General features: G+C 35.1%; 1 protein-coding gene across 1 annotated transcript in view; it reads right to left on the bottom strand.

Moving 5' to 3' along the window:
* HSPA4L (heat shock protein family A (Hsp70) member 4 like) overlaps positions 1–22,974 on the bottom strand; it is a 45,895-nt gene extending 22,921 nt beyond the window's left edge. Inside the window, exons 1-11 of the mRNA XM_045552308.1 lie at positions 22,525–22,974; positions 15,661–15,718; positions 13,404–13,544; positions 9,709–9,831; positions 7,169–7,268; positions 6,693–6,826; positions 4,671–4,915; positions 4,462–4,538; positions 3,663–3,814; positions 2,763–2,869; positions 259–392 (exon numbers count right to left, since the gene is read on the bottom strand). Of these exons, the coding sequence (XP_045408264.1) occupies positions 259–392; positions 2,763–2,869; positions 3,663–3,814; positions 4,462–4,538; positions 4,671–4,915; positions 6,693–6,826; positions 7,169–7,268; positions 9,709–9,831; positions 13,404–13,544; positions 15,661–15,718; positions 22,525–22,631 (1,378 nt within the window). The 5' untranslated portion in view covers positions 22,632–22,974. The remainder of the gene's footprint in view (positions 1–258; positions 393–2,762; positions 2,870–3,662; positions 3,815–4,461; positions 4,539–4,670; positions 4,916–6,692; positions 6,827–7,168; positions 7,269–9,708; positions 9,832–13,403; positions 13,545–15,660; positions 15,719–22,524) is intronic.

The raw sequence follows: 22,974 nt of genomic DNA on the forward strand, positions 1-22,974 counted from the left end.
TGTTTGGTACAAATGCTTTATTTTTCTAAGTATTTTTGATTTGTGACTAGTTGAATCCACAAATGCTAAACTCATGGATACGGAAGGTCGAGTGTTCTCAGCACTAAAAAGTACATATTTAGAAAAAGTGTAAATACTTTCTTTAAAAACCCAGTACTGGCTTAGCTGAAATGTCAATTAATTTCCTTCCTTGATTCTAATATAACACATTTATTAAAGGGCCAAAATTTTTTGAAGGCTTTTCTTGAGTTCTCTTACCGATTCTTGGATCAGGATAAGGCACTTCATGTAAATTAGTATAAAATGCTTCTAGTTCAAATGGTTCCTTCTTGTGGAAAGTAATGACTTTTGAGAATGGAGCAGGGTGGTTCTTACAAAATACTTCACATTCCCTAAATGGAGTGGGTAAGAGTCACTTAGAAACAAATACAAAGTTGCTAATGATTCCATTTCATTCTTAATTCATAAGCAGCACAGCAAAAATCTCTATGCATAAATGTAAAGAAAATTATTGATTTTGTTATAAACACTTATTGTAGTTCAAAATTTAGGGTTCAACATTTTCACAATGTCTATCATAAAAACAGAAAATTGTATACTACTATAAAGAGAAAAATTATTCAGACTATGTATATTTTAAGGCCAAGGTACAGGGACTTTTTTTTTGCTCACATATGAGGACCAAAAGCCCTACCTATTAACTTTTAAAACACTTGCCACATGTAACCCTTTTTATTTCCTTTAAAAAAAAAACCCTTTTATTTGGAAACAATTTTAAACTTACATAAAGGTGCAAAAATAAAAACAGGACAAGGAACATCTGTATATCCTTTAACTAGATTTGTTGTTAACATTTTATCCAATGTGTTTCATCATCTAAGTGCACACTGTCTCTTTATCTGTGTATATTTTTCCTAAACCACCTGAGAGTGACACATATAGTCTTTTACCACTAAACACTTCAATGTGCATTTCCTAACAGGAATATTCTGATACTTTACCTACCATCCATATTCCAGTATTTTTCAGTTGATATATTATAATAATGTCCTTGACAGCATTTTTTCCCCTCCAGTACAAGGAGTTTTTAAACCTACATAGCAATTCCTATTCCTTAAATATGTACCCGAAACAGTTTATGACTACTGTTGATGGTGGCCCAGAAACCACTCTTTAATACTGTATTGTCCTCCTATTGCCTTAATTATGCAAGCTTGAAAATCTGAAATCCACAAACCTTTTACTCTATCCGAGTTTGCAAGAACCTACCAATATCTTCTACTGTCTTATTATAGTCATTAGGCTATATTTTTAATTTAGCTCCCCATACGTTTTCTTAATATTTTTTCCTGGATCATTTACAACTTTAACTGAAATTTAACTGTATAGAATAATTCATGCTTCAAAATTGACATTAACACATGTCATTCAAATGTTCTACAGGACATTCTGGTAAGATTGATAATTTATAAATTTGAAATTTGTACAAAAATTTCATTGTTTGGGGGTACTGATGTATAGAATACAGAAAAAAACTTTAAAAGGAACTTCAAAAGGTAAATACAGCTTTATGCAATACTTCTGAAAAGGAGGCAAGTAAAATATTTGAAATACAAATTTTGATTTGGGTAGGTAAGCAAGCTACTAAAATCCTGGGAAGTTCATGGAAAAAGAAATGTAAATGTTGACAAAAGTATGAAAAGACTGTAGTTTACAATAGTCAGAAACACAAAGTTTTTTTTTTTTTTAACTTTCAGCATATGAAATTTAAAAGTGTGGGAGAAAATGAGCTAAAACAGGTATCTCATGAATGTTAATATGAATATAAACTGAAATCTTTTTAGTGAATAATTTGGCAGTATTATTCAAAATAACATTCATACTCTTTGGCTCAACAATTCCACTCCTACACTGTTATTTTATAGATATACCAAACACAGCTGAACAAGGATATGTGTACAAGGATACTCCTAATAGTACTGCTTAAAATAGCAAAAATATGACCTAACAGTGTATCAGTTACATTTATTATGGTGCATACAACTGTTGAAATATTAAATAAGTTATTGTCTGTTGACATAAAAAATAGTATGCAATATATTTAAAAAAGGAAGTTGCACAAGAGATAATCTTATATGTACTAGAAAATGACTGGACAGATAAAATAGCTGTTAAAAATGGTTATGTGTACAAAATGGGCTAAGGGAGTGAGAGTATGGCAAATTAAGGTCTTTTAAGTTTTTACATTTCTATACCGTGATTTTCATTTGAAAATGAGCATGTCTTACTTTTATTAAAAAAATGTGGCCGGGTGCGGTGGCTCATGCCTGTAATCTTAACTCTCTACAAGGCCATGGCCGGGGGATCGCTTGAGCTCAGGTCCAGACCAGCCTGAGCAAGAGCGAGACCCTGTATTAGAAATAGAAAAGTCAGCCAGGTGTTGTGGTGTGTGCCTGTAGTTCCAACTACTTGGGAGGCTGAGGCAGGAGGATCGCTTTGAGCCCAGGAGTCTGAGGTTGCAGTGAGCTATGATGACACCATTGTACTTTTCCCAGGGTGACAGACCAAGACTCTGTCTCAAAAAAAAAAAAAGCCCATCATGGTTTATAAGTGATACATCATTTTTATGTTATCTGTTTACTAACACTTTATTTAAAAGTATTTGACAGTATTTTGAAAAGTCTTAATTTCTCTAATTCAGAAAAGAAGGTTAAATTGGTTAAAGATTTGTGACAAACTCTAAGGTTTTAAAAATAACTTACCCAGTTCCATCTTCAAAAGAGGTCTTCCACCTTAATGTGATTGAATAGGGAACAACGTCTGTTATGGAAAATTCACGCACTTTAAATGCTGGTGAGAGAATCGCACACTGAAAATAAGATGTATACCATATTTAAATCAACAACTACAAACCATACCCTAGGTTACCCTGATTGAACTGCTTAATAGAAGTCCTTCTATTAAAATTGTTACATTTTAAAAGCTACTGTTTTTTTGGTAATAACTAGTAAAAAATTAAAAGGGCCAGAGTATTCTTTATATGACCTTACAAAAATTATTATTAAGAATATTTCTGAGGCCAGGCGCCTTGGCTCACGCCTGTAATCCTAGCACTCTGGGAGGCCGGGCGGGTGGATCGCTCAAGGTCAGGAGTTCGAGACCAGTCTGAGCAAGAGCGAGACCCTGTCTCTACTGAAAATAGAAAGAAATTAGCTGGCCAACTAAAATATATAGAGAAAAAATTAGCCAGGCATGGTGGCGCATGCCTGTAGTCCCAGCTACTCGGGAGGCTGAGGCAGTAGGATCGCTTAAGCCCAGGAGTTTGAGGTTGCTGTGAGCTAGGCTGATGGCACGGCACTCACTCTAGCCCAGGCAACAAAGCGACACTCTGTCTCAAAAAAAAAAAACAGTTTTGAATCTCCAAAAGGAATTTTAAATAGGTAGATTGCAAGAATTCACAAAATACATGTTATTTCAGTGTATTTACATATTATCCTATTATACCCTAAATATCTAAATGGGAAAGACAGAAGACTCATTTATCAGGAAAAATTTCAATTTACTTTAGCCGATCCACAGGTGGTCAGAACAGATGATATTAAAAGGCCCTTTGGACTTATCATTTATGTTAAAATATATATTCTAAAAAAAAACAATTATACCTGTAATGCACATCCTCTTGCAACAGCTTCATCAGCATTTAATGTGGTACTTATATCTTTAAGAAAGAATTTAGTGATTTGTTCCTTCACTGCAGGAATTCGTGTTGCTCCTCCTACAATTTCTATATTACTTATGTCTTCACGTTGTAAGTCTGGAAATAAAATGTTTTTAATTGAGAAAAATAAGATAATCCTTATTAATCTGTGAACAGTAGCTTTGTATTTTTTAAAGAGTGGATAGATTTTTTATTTGCTCAAAAGAAGAAAAAATGGAAAAAAGATAACACAATTTAGAACAAGGCAAAATTTAATAAATACTAGTTATCTATGTGACAGGCACTGCACTTGGCCCAGATAATAGAGTGACAACAGGAAGAGAAAAGCACTTCATGGATTTTGAAGCAGCTCTTCAATTTTCTAACTTCTACCTCCCAAATCCTGATACAAGTCATTTTTAATTGATTACCAAAAGCTGTAAGAAAAATCAATCATGTCCCTATTTCTACATTGATTTCATTTCAGAATCTCCTACTTATATATATAAACACCTCCAAATAGAACTAGCATTGGCTTTGTGATGTAAACAATAAAATAAGCAAGGAAGAATTCTAACAAACCCAGATTTCTTGTGCTTTTCTCTTATGAATAAAACATGAGCTATAATCTCCTTTGCTAAAATGAGAAATATAAATCTTTTATTAATAAAAACCATGAAGTTTTATTACTTTTACCATCTTCTATTCCCCTCCCCTTTAAGTGACCATGATGAAGTTTTGATAGTCCAGTAATTTCCACTTACTAGCTTGTTCCATTACTGCTTTTAAAGGTGGTTCAACCCTGGCCAGGAGGGAAGCACATAATTGCTCAAATTGAGCCCTGTGAGAAAATAAAATCCATTATTTTGGAATAAAACATTAAGCATATCTTCTAAAATGACAAAAAAATCAGATGTGATCTAAACATTATAAAATAAGCAAACACTTTTCAAACTGAAAACATACATGGTACCTGTTCATTTTACTAGAAACATCAAGGTCATTCATGAAACACTCAATGTTCAATGGAAGATCTGATGCATTTGCACTCATTAGCTTCTTTAGTTTTTCACATTCCTGATATAAACGCAACAAGGCCCGAGAGTTTTCTTTCACATTTATCTTATATTTGGTCTTGAACTCCTCACAGAAGTAGTCTACTAAAGCCTCATCAAAGTTCCTGCCACCCAAATATGGATCAAAGGTAGTAGCCAAGACCTGTTTAATTGAAAAAGCAAAACTGAATTTTCAGAAATATAGATTCTTCCAAAAAAAATCTCTAAAATTATAAAATATAAAAATGAAGCTAAAGAACTTATCCAATTTGGGTGCTGAATTTGGAATCAGCATTAAATTATCATTTATATTTAGCCAACATATTTCCCTACTCTGAATTATCTGCTTTATAGGTATAGATGCATATCATAATAAAAGAATAATTTTAATTCTGAAATAACTGAATTACAACTAAAATCTCATTATCTCACATCTTTTGGTTCTACAATAGGACTGAACAGGTAGACCAAAAACCAAGTTTAAGAGAGCAAAGAAACAATCCTAAGCATATAAACAAGAATAAAAACAAATCCAAAAATTAAATTTAAAAATACTGTAATTGGTAAATTTACAGGTCAGGAACTAGGCCTTCTGATTATTATTAAAAAAAAAAACAACCCAGCTTTTTACAAAAATATAGAACAAAAGGATACATGAAAGAGCAAAAAAAGAATACAGAAACAAGTGAAGAGAGACAATAATTTAATAAGCTTGTTGAGCAATAGTCTCCCAGCAAGCAGGTACCAGTTAAAATGGGTAAAACAAGTCACAAAACTTCAATACCATAGCTCTTAAAAACAGAAAGACCAGACATCCAGTCTCTCTCCCTAGGGTAAAATGACTACTTTATAACTAGTCACTAATAAAAAAAAAAAAAAAATCCCAATATTGGTGTGGTTCTTCAGCTCTTTCTTCAAAAGGGGGTTGCTGGGGTGGCAGAATAGTGGTAAACATCACAGCAAGATGTGAGCACAACCTGAGTGTGATGTCATCCCATAGACCAGCATGGAGAATCCATGTATAGACTTCTCACGAAGTCCAGTATTACCCAAGATTAAATCCAAAATTATCTTGGTATGTGACAAGAGCAAGTCTGCATTCTTCTTGGAGAAGGGTATAGCCTTTATCAGACTTTCAAAGGGGTCTATGATCTAAAAATTATAGATCACTACTCTAAGTTATCTACTGAAAAGGAAAGAAAGAAAATACCCTTTTTAAGTTAATATTTAAGGCTAAATGCCAAGAATAAACCAATTTATACTGAAAACTATATTTAGTATGAGTCATTTCCCTTTAATTTTCTGATTACAAGGATGTTATTATAGTAATATAAGACAAAATGCTCTTGCAGTGTTGGGTAACTCAAAGCACTTTATCTTCTAAGTATTCATGTGCATAATGGAGAGAGAGAACACATAAGTCTGGAGAAGATAATCAATGCAAAAATTAATATAAGACCAAACACAGACTATAAGAAAATAAGCACACAGAAGTAAGTAACACTACACTGTAGAAAATTATGATTAGGACTCCTGGATAGATAGGTTTCCAAAACCAACAGGAATCATTTTAGAAAATGTTTCCTGTAAGTATATTTACGGATAAATAATTTGTTCCCTGATAGATGACTTAATTAACTTAATAAAGACAACAAAAATAAAAATAGCTAGCACATTATTATAGTAGCTACTCTATGCCAGGCATTCCAAGCATTTTATATACATTAACTCATTTTGTCCTCAAAAATTCTATGAAGTATATTACTGATGTCATACTCAGATGAGGAAACTAAGGTTTAGGGAAACTAAGTAACTTGCTCAAGGTCACAGTTTTTAAGGTGCAGAGCCACATTTCATACTCAGCTATTAAAATTCTCTCTATATATAGTATGTGCTCTTAATCATTAAAATTAAATATAGTAAATCATTTATTTACTTACTTTAAGTTTTCCTTTGTTAAAAGCACAAACCGAGACCTGATAGGCAGAATGGCCCATATCAATAAATACTACATTTCTTGGTTTCTCATCTAACAGCGGAAGATCCTGTTTATAAATTCCATATGCTAGTGCAACTGTACAAGAACAAAGAATTAGGTTAATTCTAGTACAGCAATTACCTGGAAAATAAGTAAGAGATAAGTCACTTTGATACTGTACTTTAATACACAGTACAGCAATACATATTATTAGTTTCAAATTAACTTTTCATAATTTGGTTAATGTTTTTTCCCCACTCATCTATAACTCGATAATAATTCTGAAAGCCAATAAGACATATTTAACCTCTGCCATGATGTACTCCAAAGCTTACAAGAACCAGTATGTAATAATGCTAAAAAAATGCTTTGTTATTAATTAGGAAAAACTATTAGAATATTTTTATGACTGTGATTTTCCAAATAAAAAGTGCTTACCTGCAGTAGTTTCATTCATCAACCTTAAACAATTTAAGCCTGCAACTTGGGCTGCAGCCATCACAGATCTTCTCTCCGCATCAGTGAAAAAGCTAGGAATCTGATATTTAAAAATAATTATTATGTATGTTGGTTTGATGCAATAAACATTTCAAAATAGATGTTTAATCTGTTAAAATGTTTTTATCAATTGAAAAATATAAAATAATTTCACTAAAACTTATGTACAGTTTAAGGCAAAGAATGGTATTCTAATTAAATAAAGGAGGAAAAATACTAGTATTTTTTTTCAGGTTTGACAATTTCTACACATAAAGATTTGACCTAAAGTACTAAAACTAAAGTAATATGGCAGGATTGCCAAAAGTTTTGTTAATCTAAACACTTCATGTGTTAATTTATTAAAAAACATATTTGCTCAACTTTAATAATAAAAACTTGAAAACCCACGTCTGTTAAAATGAGATTAAATATATTATGGTATATTCACATAACAGAATCCCATGTAGCTCAAGTAGATCTAAATTGTCATGAAATAGTATCTTTACGTTAAAAAGGGTATGTATGGCATGGTTCATTTTTGTGTGCATCTACACAACTAGAAAAACATAATCCAACTGTTTAAAATGGTTCTATCTCAAAAGGGCAGAACTTCTAATGAACATGTATTTCTTTTAAAATCACCAAAAAACATTAAACTATTAAAAAATTAAATAAACTCAGGCTTAACACTTATAAAGATTTATATATACCTCAGTTCTGTGAAACTAACAAGTACTTTGATTTGACACACCAAAAGATTTCTAAAAAGCTAATAATTAAGAACAATCACGCACAGAATAACTTGGAGGCTCTTCCAATTTAAGTTTCAAGTACGTAGTCTCCTTCAATTTTATTGTTTTGTGAATTTAGAAATTTCATTTAACCTATGTTAACAATAGGAAAAAGAACCTGAATTGTGTTTGATAAGGTTGCTTATCCTTATTTAGTATTATCCTCCTTATAAAAATCTAAATTATAATGTATGACTCATTTAATATCCATTGAGATACTTTTCTGGCTACAAGGGATATAATGGACAAAGACAAAATATTTTCCCTTATGGAGCTCACAATGGGTCTACTGTCCCAACCACAAAGTTAATAATGGTCAAAAGTTTGTTTTGTTTTTTTTTTTTTTTTTTTGAGACAGAGTCTCGCTCTTTTGCCCTGGCTAGAGTGCCGTGGCATCAGCCTAGCTCACAGCAACCTGAAACTCCTGGGCTTAAGCAATCCTTCTGCCTCAGCCTCCCGAGTAGCTGGGACTACAGGCATGTGCCACCATGCCCGGCTAATTTTTTTCTATATATATTTTTTTAGCTGTTCAAATCATTTCTTTCTATTTTTAGTAGAGACGGGGTCTCGCTTTTGCTCAGGCTGGTCTCGAACTCCTGACCTCAAGCGATCCTCCCGCCTCGACCTCCCAGAGTGCTAGGATTACAGGCGTGAGCCACCACGCCTGGCCAAAAGTTCTTATTACTTTGTTATTATATGAATATTTGAAATGAAAGTAAAAGCAAGTATACTTAAACTAGGAATGTATTTAAGATGAATTTCTAAGATTTGTATCATTCTAACATACTTTCAAGTGGCAGTATAATGGAAGTTATGAGCATAGGCTTGGGAATGAACTATCGAGATCTACCACTTATTAGCTTGTTGATTTGGGGCAAGTTATGTAACATTTCTATGCCTCACTTTGTTAATCTGCAAAACCAGGTTGATAATATCCTACCTCATAGGGCGGGGTTCTGAGGATTAAATGAATTAATACAGATAAAATGCCTGTAACAGTGCATGGTAAATGGTAAACTATTATTTACTATTACAAATGAGTGGCAATTATTAAGCTTTAATATTTTTCTCCCATTTAAATAATCCTAAATGCCTATGAAAAAAATTACTAAATTCACTTAAGAGTTCATAATCTGATTTTGTTTTTCTGATGACACAAGACTCTTGAATTTATGTAGTCAAGTTTAGTAGTAGGAATATATCACATTTAGGTGACAACATGTAACTTAAAAACTAGTTAACAATATTAAATAATATCTCAAGAGATAAGATAGGGTAAATAATTAAATGTTTTGTTAAGAATCCTTAAATGTCTCCCCCCGAGCCAATATAGAATATGCCACCTCAAATTGCCAACTGGGAATTTTTAACCTTTGCCATAAAATGTTAAGATCCATATAGGTGGAGAGTTAAGTGTTATTTGGGAAGATTCTTAGGGATAAGTGGCAGGTACAGCAGCCACTAACTACTCATATACATTAGTTTTTAAAAGATTCATTGATTATCACGATTGACTTTATGAGAAATTCAATCATAAACTTTACCAAGTAAGGTTAATTTTTTTTTTAGAAAGAAAAAAGTCAAAAAGGACTTAGGGTATTTATTGGATAAGGGAAGAAAGTATAAAGAGAAGAAAAATACTTGACTATTACACTAGTACACTGAACAATGTGATTCAAGAGTATTCATTACTGAAGTAAAACTTACTGAAATTACACAGTCGGCTACTGGTTTCTTCAAAGCATTTTCTGAAGTCTCTTTAAGCTTGGCCAACAGCATTCCAGTAACTTGCTCAATTGCAAAAGGTCTCTCTTCTTCTAGGTATCGCACCTAAAACCAAAAGTCAGGCTATCTATTATTAAGAGTCATTTATTCATCCAAAAAGTATTTATTGAGCATCTACTCTACACACAATACACAATAGTGAAACAGCCAAAGTACTTGCTCAAAGAATTTTATTCCAGAAAGACTGTCATTTTATTGTAAAATTGTGGCCTCATTAAAAACAGTGATGACGTCTCATTTCTGAGGTTCCAGTACCTTCACACAGTATTATAACAAAGCAAGTTATTTTCAAGTGTCACTATCCTCTCAGATCCCTACCTCCCATAAAAGCAATTTTTATCATTCATTTTCCAAGTGTGACAAAGAAAGAGAAAAAGATCAAATAATATTTGTTCTGAAAGTTAGAACTCTCCCTAGGTTTAAAATGAAAGCTTTAGTCATACAGTTTTAGGAAATGATAATATCAGAAGGAAAAAAAAGAGAAAATTTCTTTATTTAAAAAAGCAAATTTAATATGTATTACTCCAAAGTTTCTGGGGACAACTTGAATTAAATATAAAAGATGTACATATAAAATTTAAAAATACCTTTTTAGACCAAATAACTGCTTCATCTTATATTATACACAGGTTTAAGATTAGGTTGCATTTAGGCACATAAAATGAAACTTCACAGTTCGTCGTAACCAAAGAAGACTAGAGGACCTGTGCTTTACTCATATTTTTATTATGACAATCACCACGCAATACAAAACTACCTTAGAACCCATATAACAAAACTACCTTTAATTCACTGAGGAAAAGGCATAGTCTCAGTGAATCCTCAGTGAATAATTTTATTCTCCAACACTAACCTTTGGAAGAGCTTTGAAGAACAACTCTCTAAAGCAGCACAGTGTATTTATGTAAATGAGTATGTGTAAATATGTATATCTTTTTTTTGTTTGTTTGCTCAGACTGGAGTACAGTGGCATGATCACAGCTCACTACAGCCTTGAATGCCTAGGCTCAGGTAATCCTCCTGCCTCAGCATCCTGAGTAGCCAGGACTACAGGTGCACATTACCACACCTAGCTAATTTTTAAACTATTTGTAGAGATGGGGTCTCACTGTGTTGCCCAGGCTGGTCCCAACTCCTGGCCTCAAGTGATCCTCCTGCCTCAGCCTCCAAAAGTGCTGAGATTAAAGGCACGAGCCACCACACCTAACCTAAATATGTATATCTAATCGGATTTACTTTGAATCAAACCTAAAATTGATAATCATTTGTTTCCACATCCATTTACCAGTAAGTCCAAAAACAAATATGATGTCAAATTACTGCCTTTAAATCAAGGGAGTAGGGAAAAATCAAGTACACTGAAATAAAACAAATCAAATAACATGGCCTTAGTCTGAGTATAGGAGGCATAATAACACAGTAGTATTCTTTTGTATAAGAATATTTAAAAAGTTATATGAAATAAACATCGAAGTATATTCAAAGAAATATATACAAAATAAACAGATAAAATTCTTGAGGAATGCTGAAGATGTTCAGTCATCAAAAGATGAAGACACTTAGTTGAGCACAGGACTGATTGATATTTTCAAAGCCTTTTCAACTAGTTTGCAGGCACTATGAATGTATAAAAATTTTATCACTCAAATTTTGGGTTTTGGTTTTCTTTAAAAACATTCTGATTTTAGCAGCCTATTCCCAAAGCATGATCTATTAATTTTCAGTTTAAAGAATAAAAGCAAAAAAATTTATGTATTTTAAATTTTAAACTAGTGAAGAAAAATATTGCTACAGGTGATCATTAACCCGAGCATGTGAATATTATTTCAGTTGTAGCTATCATTGCTCACCTAGCTTTCTAGTTAATAACCAGAAAATTTCATCTAAAATATGGCTTCACAATGTTTCCTTGTCTTTAACCTCTCAAAGTGTCTTCCCTGAACTACTACTCTAACAGTCTCCTGTCTTCTCACTACAATTCATCACTCACCCTGTCATCAGAACCCTCTTCCAAAAATGGAAAGAAAAAAAAATGGAAAGAAATATGTATATATCCATAACACACATAATCAAGTTTAAAATTAGTTATCAAAAATAGCTTTCTTGAAATAATTCACATAGCATAAAAAGTTCACCCTTCTGAAATGTATAATTCACTGGTTTTTAGTATAGTCACAAAGTTGTGCACTAATCACTGCTATCTAATCCTGGAACATTTTCCATCACCCAAAAAGAAACTTTGTACCCATTAGCAGTCACTACTCACTTCCCTTTCCCCTTAACCCTTGGCAACCATTACTTTCTTTCCCTATGGATTTGCTCTATCTTGGACATACTATACAAATCGAATCATATAGTATGTGGCCTTTTGTATCTGGTTTCTTTTACTTAGCATATTTTTAAGATTCATGTATGTTATAGCACATATTAGTACTTCATTCCTTTTTATGAGCAAATAATATTCTATTACATAGATATACCACATTTTATCTACTTATCAGTTGATGGACACTTGGATTATTTCCACTTTTTGGCTATTAGGAATAATGCTGTTAAGAACATTCATGTACAAGTTTTTATAAAGACATGTTTCAACTCTCTTGGGTATATACCCAGAAATGGAATTTCTGGGTCATATAGTAACTCTATGTGTTTTGGGATATTCTAGTAGTTTTTGAAAAATCAACACAAACATGTTTTTGTTAACTCTGTGGTCCCCAACCCACAGGGCGCAGACTGGTGCGGGTCTGTAGCCTGTTAGGAACTGAGCCACACAGCAGGAGGTGAGCAGCAGGTAAGCCAGTGAAGCTTCATCTGTATTTACAGCTGCTCCCCATTGCTCAAATCACCACATAAGCTCCGCCTCCTGTCAGATCACCAGCAGCATTATATTCTCATAGGAGCAGAAACCCTACCGTAACTGCACATTCAAGGGGGATCTAGGTTGCGTGCTCCTTATGAGAATCTAATGCCTGATGATCTGAGGTGGCAATGCTAGTGCTGGGGAGTGGCTGCAAATACAGATTAACATTAGCATAGAGGTTTGACTGCACAATAATGTAATGCTCTTGAATCATCGTAAACACCCTCCTACCTGCTGCGGAAAACTTGGTCTTCCATGAAACTGGTCTTTGGTGCCAAAAACGTTGGGGACTGCTGTTAACTGATTTATAACTTACTGTCTCAGAACGTAGAATTAAAAGTTCAGAATCCATCTCTTACTTGGAAGAAAAGTTTGATTTAATACTTCTAATATGTTATAAGATTCTTCTACATTAGAAAAAACTTATAGCAACATACTTTTTGGGTCTATTCTTCTAAATCACATATGCTTGTCTTCATTCCCTAAAAACTATTCACCTATTAGAGTTCTCCAAATAATAATAATTTTTTCCTTGACAATAAAGTATTATTTGAATCAAAAAGACAGTCTAAATTAGAATTTCTTGGCATTCACTAAAATTATTATGAAAACTGCCTATCCCTTGGGTATGTACTGTATGTATGTACTGTATCTGGAGGAAAAAAGTTAAACTACAAATTACAAATAGCAATATTATCATATTTGGTTTCTTTAATTTGAAGATATGTTTGTACTCTGGGAATATAAAGCTTACCTTAACTCCTGCACTTCCATTAGGCATCTTCTGCAATTCGTAGGGAAGCCTGATCCTTTCAGTTTGCACAATGGGATCATCAAATGATCGCCCATGAAGCTTTTTGAAGCCATGAATTGTATTTCTTACATTCGTGACTATCTGTTGGCAGTAAATACTTATATTTATCAATTACTTAATGAATGAAAAATAAAATACTATCTTTATACTTGAGAACCACCAAGTTCTCTTTATGCTACACATCCAAGCTCAGAATTACACATAATCATTCATTTTTCTGGTTTCCAAATGACTGTACAATTATACAATGAGAATGTATACATCTTTTTTTTTTTTTTTTTTTTGAGACAGAGTCTCACTTTGTTGCCCGGGCTAGCGTGAGTGCTGTGGCGTCAGCCCAGCTCACAGCAACCTCAAACTCCTGGGGTTAAGCGATCCTACTGCCTCAGCCTCCCGAGTAGCTGGGACTACAGGCATGTGCCACCATGCCCGGCTAATTTTTTCTATATAGATTTTTAGTTGTCCAGATAATTTATTTCTATTTTTCAGTAGAGACGGGGTCTCGCTCAGGCTGGTCTCGAACTCCTGACCTCGAGCGATCCACCCGCCTCAGCCTCCCAGACGGCTAGGATTACAGGCATGAGCCACCGCGCCCAGCCTGAGAATGTATATATCTTAACTATTGATACCAAATTCTCCTAGGAATGTAAGATTCAAAATTAATGTCTTCAAAAGAAAAAGAACAACATTTAAAACTTTTCAAATATAATGACAATCTACCTATAACTCATCTCTTTGGTTTTCCTTAACACTTCTGCTTTGACATCCCAAATCCCAAAATCTAAAGCCTACAATACTCCAATGAGCATTTCCTTTTAGAATCATGTTGGTATTCAAAAATTACAGATTTTGGAGCATTTTGGATTTCTGGACTTGAGATGGTCTACTTGTATAAGAATATCAGAACATCCAACCAGCTACTTCTGGGTCCCAGGCATTTTAGATAAGGAACACTCAACCTGTATATCTTTGATTTCTCTTATTTCTTTCTACTTCCATTTCTGTGTTTGTAAACTATCTTTTTTATTGTCTAGTTTTTCTTTTCCTCTCAACATCTGATATTTGTAAAATTTCTCATGTACTTGTACTTGTATGTGGCTTCCATTGCTGAGAACTGCTCCTTAGGCTAGTAAATTAAAATCCCTTCCATGTAGCATGGTGCTAAGTGAAAGTGTCTTAATTTATAAATGGCTTGTATTTTGGCAAAGTAATTTCTTTTCTTTAACTAGGACATATAGTTCAAGCTATACAATATTACTGAGATCAGTTGCTGTTCTCCTAGTAATCTTTAAAGCCAAATACAGCTTGATCTTCAATTATGAGATGAAAGCTGCAGGGATGCTGAATTACCATTTTGATATCTTTAGCCCCCTAGGAGAAACTTTATAGGTTGCTTTCTTTAGAGACTCTGTTTACCTGTGATAAATTTAGAAGATCAGTCAGAACATGAGATATAAACTTAAGAGGCCATTTTAGCAGAAATCCAACATTCTTTAACATACAATATGAAAATAGGAAATAAAAACACATTCTTATATAGGGCAATTGTAAAAGACACCCTTGATAAAAATCAGAAGCAAAAATTCCTGGATAAATGAGTCAATTATTCCTAAAAAGTCATGGGAAAAAAGCTCCATTAAACAAAGTTATTTTATAAGGAAGAAGAAAGACCCAAGTCTATGAAAATGTAAGAAATAATTTTAAGGGCTTTTGGTTAAGGAAGTAAACAAAGTCCAAGGAAAATCAACCTATAGCATGGAATGTTAAAAGTTAATGTTCTACTCATAAGCATTTCAGAAGCCTAGAAATACAAACACTTAAACAGAGTATTTGTTTAATACACATTGAGTTACTCTGGAAATTAGTTCTTCCATTTTTTCCACCTTCCTTTACAAAGACATTTGGTTATTTATCATTGAAATGTATGTTCTAGACAGATATATCCCTCTCAGAAAGTGACCACAGAGGGAAAAATTGATGTCACCTGGTAGCACACCCTAACTTCACAACTAAAAAAGATTTTAAAATTGAAGACATATTTTACAACCCAAACCAAACTGTATCTAATAAAGTACAAAGATATTAGGATCTGTCATATTTTCCTCACTCTTTTTTATTCTTATCTAACATGGGAACTTAGTTACCAAGATCCAGTTAATTCTTCCTGTAAGTCAAAACATCCACGTTATCAATTTACCTGGCTCTTTGCTGCATTTCCAATGGCTCGAGTTCTTGATCCCAAAGATATACAGGCCCTAAACAAAGGAAAACAAAAAGTTTGTTTCCATGGTATTTTTATATTAATGTGCTATTATTTTGCTTCTCCTTATTAAAAATAAATTGAAAAGGATTAATATCACCATACGTTATTTTAAAAGGTTATACAAATTGAAATTTTACATACTTTAAAACTTTCCCAAATAATGGAATGGTGGTCAGAATAAACCTTAGAATTTAAAAAAAAGTCTTAGCTAGCAATACAATGTTAGTTCCCAAAATTGGTTTTCAAATTCTATTGGTCTATGACCTATTTTTTCAAAAAAACTGTATTGACTAGTGGATTTTCAGAGAAGGCAAACAGTTAAAATACTCTTTTAGTCAATTTAACAAGCTGTTTGGATTCAAATCCTGGCTCTGCCACTTAATCTTGTCAAAATTACATGACCATGACTTGCCTCACCTTCCCATCTGGAACAGTGATGATAAATACCTGTTTATAGGGTTATGTGAGAATTAAGAGAATAGATGATATAGGTAAATGCTTAGAACAATACCTGGCACACAAAAAATAATACATAAATTAGTGCTATTTTAATTATTGCATTTAAATGTAATATAAAAGTATAAAATAACATTTTCATCAAAATGCCATTTCATGTTACAATTCAAGAAAGTATTTCCATGATTTCAATAACTATAGGAAACTGTAGTCAATCAACATAACTACAGGAAACTATATTCAATCAACAAACACTTACAGGCACTGTGTATACATTAATATAAGCCACAATCCTTGTACTTGGAGGATTTACAGTCTATTGAAAAAAATCAACAAACATACAGGATTATGAATGATACCAGCAAAGGAAAGAATAATCATTTCTAGTTAACAGACGTATCTTCTGAATTAAGACTTAAAAGGGGGAAAAACATTTAATATGTATCTGTCTTGTGAAAGAGGATGTTCCTGGTATATAGATGTCAGTCTATTCTCAATATAATAGACAAAGTGATCTACCTTCAAGATCATGAAATTCCTCTGCTGAAAACCCTCCACTGGTGCCATGACTCACAAATAGATAATTAATAGACCCAATCATGGTTCAGTTCCTGCTCTACCCTGCAATTTCAATCTTGGCACACTAGTCTCCTTGCTATTTCTAGAATCTGCCAAGCACACTTCTGCCTCAGGGCCTTTGTACATGCGGTTCCCTCTTTCTGAACACTTCTAAATATATCCGTATGTCTTGTGCTTGTACTTCTTTCAGGTCTCTGCCCAACTGTCAGCTTAACAGAGACACCTATCCTGACCATCCTATATAAACAATATTCCTGCTCCTTCCCAACACACACCTCATACTGTTTACTCAATTTTTCTCCACAGTATGTGTCACCACCTGACAATTTATTTACTGGCTGTATCTCCATGCCAGAATGTGAACTCCAGGAGGGTAGGGTAATGCATGCCCACTGCCTTACTGTACACTATCCAATATGGTAGCCATAAGCCACATGTGGCCATTAAAATTTAAATTGACTATAATAAAATAAAAAATTCAGTTCCCCAGGACCAGTCACATTTCAGGTGCTCAACTCAAAAGCCACATGTAGCTAGTGGATATCCAGAAAACAGAATACACATAGAAAAACAGGAAGTTCTGCTGGATAGCATTAGTCTAGATCATTGTCTGGTAGCTAGTAAAAAGTTATTTAATGAATGGAATGATAGCCTCTAAGGATAATGCTTATTTGGAGACTAGGAAGAATACAATTTGGCTACTTTCATAAGACAGTTTGGTAAGATACTATCATAGCCAGATTATAATTTTGAAATTTATTCAGTAGGTAATGGGAGTTCATTAAAGGTTTTTGAATAATTTAGAGGACACTGCATACGGATACATAATACAAACTGAAAAGGCAATATTCCAGAGCAGTGCTTTTCAAGGGCCAAACAAGCCACTGTTATGTTAGGTACCAGTAAATTTTCAGAGAAGGCAAATGGTTAAAAAGTTCATTTAGTCAATTTGACAGATGTTTGTTGAATAATTACCATATGCCTGGCACTTTGTTAGCTGGCAGGGATACAATAGTGAGAGAAAGAGGACAGACAAGAGGCTCTCTTGGATCTTACAACACTGTAGACTCATTAAAACGAAAGTAAACTAGGGGCTACCACAGGGAGCACATTGTGCTATGTGAGTAGATAACAGCAGGAACTAAAGGAGGAAGGTCAAGAAAACCTTAACTGAGGCAGTGATGAGATTTGAAGAGTAAATAATGATGGGATAAAAGTGGTAGAGCGTTTGTTGGAGATCATTTTGACTATAGTTGAACTGACGAGAGGAAAGCAAGAAGTTATCAGTAATTTATAACAGGATGGTGGCAGCTGAGACAGAAAGAGAAATTAAGAAATACTTAGAAGGTAAAACTCAAAAGAACTTAGTGACAGAGTAATCTTCACTATCTTATATGTTAGCCACTAGCTACCCAGACACATGTAGCTATTGAGCACATAAAATGTGACTAGTCTGAATTAAGATGTGCTCATTATAAGTGTAAAACACAGATTTTGAAAGCTTAATATTATAAGAGCAAAAATCTCTTCTGCCAGAAGACTAAGAGATTTCTTGCCTAAGAGGTCAGCCCTCTCCACATTTGTTTGCTCCTTTATCTATCTCCACTACGGATTCAAAACCTCACAATTTTACCACTTAAGATTTAAAAATAGCCCATTTTATTTTTCCCTTGCCAGTTCCATAAGATCACAATTACTATTTTTTAGCTCTTCCGCTATCATTGAATAGATGCTAAGAAACATAATAGCTAAATTAATTATAGGAAAGCACAATCAACAGGTTTAAATTAAGGTGAGCAACTAGTTTCAGCGATGGTTGCCAAGATGTCCACAGAGCAGGATTTCTCAATTTTGGCACTATTGACATTTTGGACCAGATAATTCTTTGTTGGGAGAAAGTACTGTGCATTATAGGACTTTAGGAGCATCCCTGGCCTCTAACCACTAGTTGCCAGTAATGCCTTTCCACCCCCAGCTATGACAACCAAAAATATCTTCAGATGTGGTCAGAAGTCCATTAGTGCAGTGGTCCCCAACCTTTTGGCACCAGGGACTAGTTTCATGGGAGACAATTTTTCCATGGAATTGGGGGGAAGGGGAGGTGCAGAGGCGGAGCTCAGGCAGTGATCCAAGTGATGGGGAGTGGTGAAATAATGCTGAAAATAGATGTTTACTGATGGCAAAGATGCTTCTTTGTACAGCAACTGTTCAGCCAGGTAATCTGTCCCTTTGATAGTTACATCCCTATTATCCTTGCGTGTTATATATAGTAACTATATAGTAACACACGCTCTCCTTATGCCAATGGGTAATGGAAAGACACGTGGGTTCTGGGGTTAGACAGACCTGGAACAGAACCGATTTCATTGCTTACTAGTTCTTGGCCAAGTGACTTAATTTGCTTTAGGCTTTTTATGGAAAAAAGATAGCCAGTATTAGAAAACTCACAGAACTGTGATATACATTACAGTGCAAGCACAGCATTTGGCACATTGCAATCATTACAGCTGACCACATGGTTTATTTTGATATTGAATGAAGATTCTTGGCTGTACATTTTCCCCATGTGTGAAACTAATCACCTGGATATAATTAAGCCTGGGATTTAAATTCTAATCCCTACATTATACTTAATTGAACAATACAAACATGGCTAAAGCCTTAAAAATGTGCACACTCAGTAATTCTTCTTCTAGGAATTTATTTGAAGGGATTAAGGATCAAAAATTTAATTACAAAGGTAAGTTATTACAGCACTGTTTACAAAAACAAGATCATAAACAACTTGAATGTCCAATAGGAGATGGATGAAATTAACATAACATAATGATTACACAAACATTGAAACCGATGTTATAGAAGAAATATGTTTTACATAGAAAGAGGTTACCACCAGAATATAAAGTTTATCTTACCCCTTCCCCTTGAAAACACACACAGAAAACCATCTGGAAGTGTTATTTCTGGGTGGAGAAATTATAATTTTTAATTTCATCTTTTAACGTACCTGTATTTTTCTACAATCAGCAGGTACTATTTATGTAATATTTTTAAAAATAACAAAATTTTCAGATAAATTAGTTTTTCTCTTCAATTTGTGCAATTATTTTTTCTCTTCCATTTTCTCCCCTCTTCAACTTACACAGGAGATGAGAAGCAAGTCAAACACTCTAACTTTTGAATCTGAAGAATAAACATGTTAAATTATTTGTTCCCAGACCTTTATAAGCCAAAACATAGTAATTCTATTTTTCATTAAGCTGTCTTCCTTGCTTTATACATGGGATCCCCCCACGTGTATATATAATCAAGTATGTCAAAGAATGAAATAGATGTGAAAAAGAATGGACGCTGAAACCAAGCATTTCCTTCATAGGAAGGAAATGTTTGATTTAGTTGCATCTCAGAATGCAGTATTTGCATCTCAGAAATACCTGTCACATTACCTTAATATAAGCAACTGGAATATGGAAAACATATTTTCCAAAGCTAGTTTATATGCATTACTAAATGTGGTGATGTATTAGAAAAGTTAAGGCTTCTCCAATAGTATGATGCTTTTTGCATGACAGTCACTCAATAAATGGATAAATATCCTGGGACCAGGAAGGGGTATGTTTTCCATCAATAATTGGACCCATAAAGTAAACACACAGCATAAGACCACCAAATTACCATGAAAAACTTTTTGTTTAGTAACAACAAAAGATATACTCTGAGGTAAACGATGGTGCATAGCCATGCAGAGAGCAGAGTTGCTGATGCCAGCCAAGTAAGGATATGATCGATCCACTTTAAGAATGTTCTAGTTTGGATTAAGATCATTAAATCTAGATATTAGTATTGGCTTTCTTACACACAAATCAGAAATACATGAAATCTCAGTCACATAGAATCAGCCAATATGCCTATGTGCCGAAAAATAGTAACAAAAAGACTTCCAGAAGACTCTAGTAGCCTAATTTTTAAAGAACTCTTGCTCTGTTAAGTTTGCCCAGGTTCTTTAAAGAGTCTTGTTAATCACCACTAACAAGACTTTTGAGCCTGGAAATTTATCTTTCTTACAGTTCTAGTTTCTTATCTTTTAGCATAACACTTTTAAGGACTAGGACAATGTCCACCCTATTGCTCACTTTTTCTCTATAGGTTGAGTTACTGAAGGCAAAGACTGTCCCCATTAACCTCTACTCTGCTGAAGGAAAAGAGTAGAATTTCCTGATCCTTCACTGGCAGAAGCCGGTATTTGTTGTGGCTTAAAACAAATCTTGTTGAGATTAAACTCATAAATAGTTCACAATTACTGCTTCAGCCTCTCATTGTGCATAAAAGCCAGGAAAAGATGTAATAAGTAGAAGCAAAAGTTCAAATACTACTGAGGATTACCTGATCTATGCCCATATTTGAAAATACAAGCATCCAAAATTTCAATAAAATATAATGTGTACATCTAAAAAAGTGGTATAAAACCTTCTAGCATAGTCTTCGAAAGAAATCAAAGCACAGACCGCTTCACGGAAAATGCTCTTCAACACCTCCTTCACGTATTTTAAACTATCTATAGAACTATAGTAATTTAGACATTTAAAGACCATTTAACACTGATCTTAGTTGAGATTAGTCTGATATTTAAGGTATTATACTTCGGACCAGTCAAAATGGTCAAGTTAGTATGTTTAATTACCTTCCCATAAAAAGTAATACATGAACAGTTGGGTTCCCCATAAAATTACTGTACCAGGAGCCTACAATAGGAAGCTAGTTTTTCAGGTGCCAGCATTACTTAAGTACATTCTTTACCAACAAACTTCTCAGACCAGAGACACAACGGAACATGTGGAAACATGTTTCCATGACATGACGCCACTCCTCCGAAGTCTTTCATCAAGTGTTCATAATAGAATCACTGCATAATCATGTTCATACAGGATAGTCGCCTCCGACTCTCCAACAATTCACTGTATTTCTACGATACTGTTTTGGTAGGATCAAACCCCCCTACTTTCCACTAATTGACGTACATTACCAATACACAAGGCCCGTGACTCCCATCCTTGCGTTTCTCCCTATTAATGCACCATTAACCTACACCCATGGAAACCGGTCTGATTACCTCCAATTCTCAAGGACACTGGGTTTTGTAAAACCCCACAAACCTCAGTTCCTCCCATCCTTCAAAAAATGGCTTTCGGGGCCAGATGAATCTGCAATTCATCTTCTGACGGGTATAATCTAAGCGTTGACTTCTTACTTTTCTGAGCGAAAGCTGCCGCCCATAGAGATGGGGAAAGGAGGAAGGGCAGGATGAAGAACTCTTTACTCAGCTCACGAGGGAATGCCCGCCTGCGGCCGATAATCCCAGGCCAACCCCACTAGAGGCGACCGGGGATCTTTCTCCGATGTTCCGGACGCCGAGGCGGTCCCACACCAACCCCTTTCCCGCAACCTAAAGCAAGGGCTCTGGGGGGCGGGGGCAGGGGCACGGGGACGAAGGCATGTGTGTGGATACAGAAAGGAGAGATACACAAACTAGTTAAGTCCCTTGTACTTCAAGGAAAACCAGCTTTGCAGGGCGAGGAAGCCCGACCGCCACCCGGGCCCGCCAACCAGCGGTCTCTAGACATTGCAGTTGATGGGCTGCACCTGTCGTCTCGGGGTTCGGCGCGCATCAGAGGGGAAATCCGAGCAAACCAGCGGGCAAGAAAAACGTAAGGGCGAGAGAAAATGTTTCTTAAGGTCGGGGTTTTGACCAGAAAAGGCACTTACGGGGTACACCTGTCGCTGTACTCATTGGCGATGGTCTCAATGCCGCCACTCCTCGCTACAGCGATGTAGCAGTTGAGAAAACCGAGGTCAATGCCAACCACAGACATCCCGCCGCCCAATGGTCGGGGTGCTGGTACTGAAGCCTCCGCTGCGAGAACCACGTCCTCTTCTAAGCTCCTGCTGCTGGGATTCCGACGCCTACGAGAAGCAAAGGAGAGGTGACCCCCAGTCGCTATGCAGAAAATCTAGGGCAGAGCGTCGGGAAACCGCGGAGGGAGCAGAGCCCGTCAGCGCCGCAAACTGCGCCGCGTCCCCCAGCCTAGGTCTCCCTCCACTGCGGTTCGGCCGCCTCCAACGGGCAGTTACGGGGGCCTGCGCCTGCGCGCTCGGCCGCCGGGGAGGCGCACGAGCCTCCGCTCCCCCGCCCGAGGCTGCTCCCGGCATCGACTT

This window comes from Lemur catta, chromosome 5 (assembly GCF_020740605.2).
Source record: "Lemur catta isolate mLemCat1 chromosome 5, mLemCat1.pri, whole genome shotgun sequence".
Lineage (NCBI taxonomy): Eukaryota > Metazoa > Chordata > Mammalia > Primates > Lemuridae > Lemur > Lemur catta.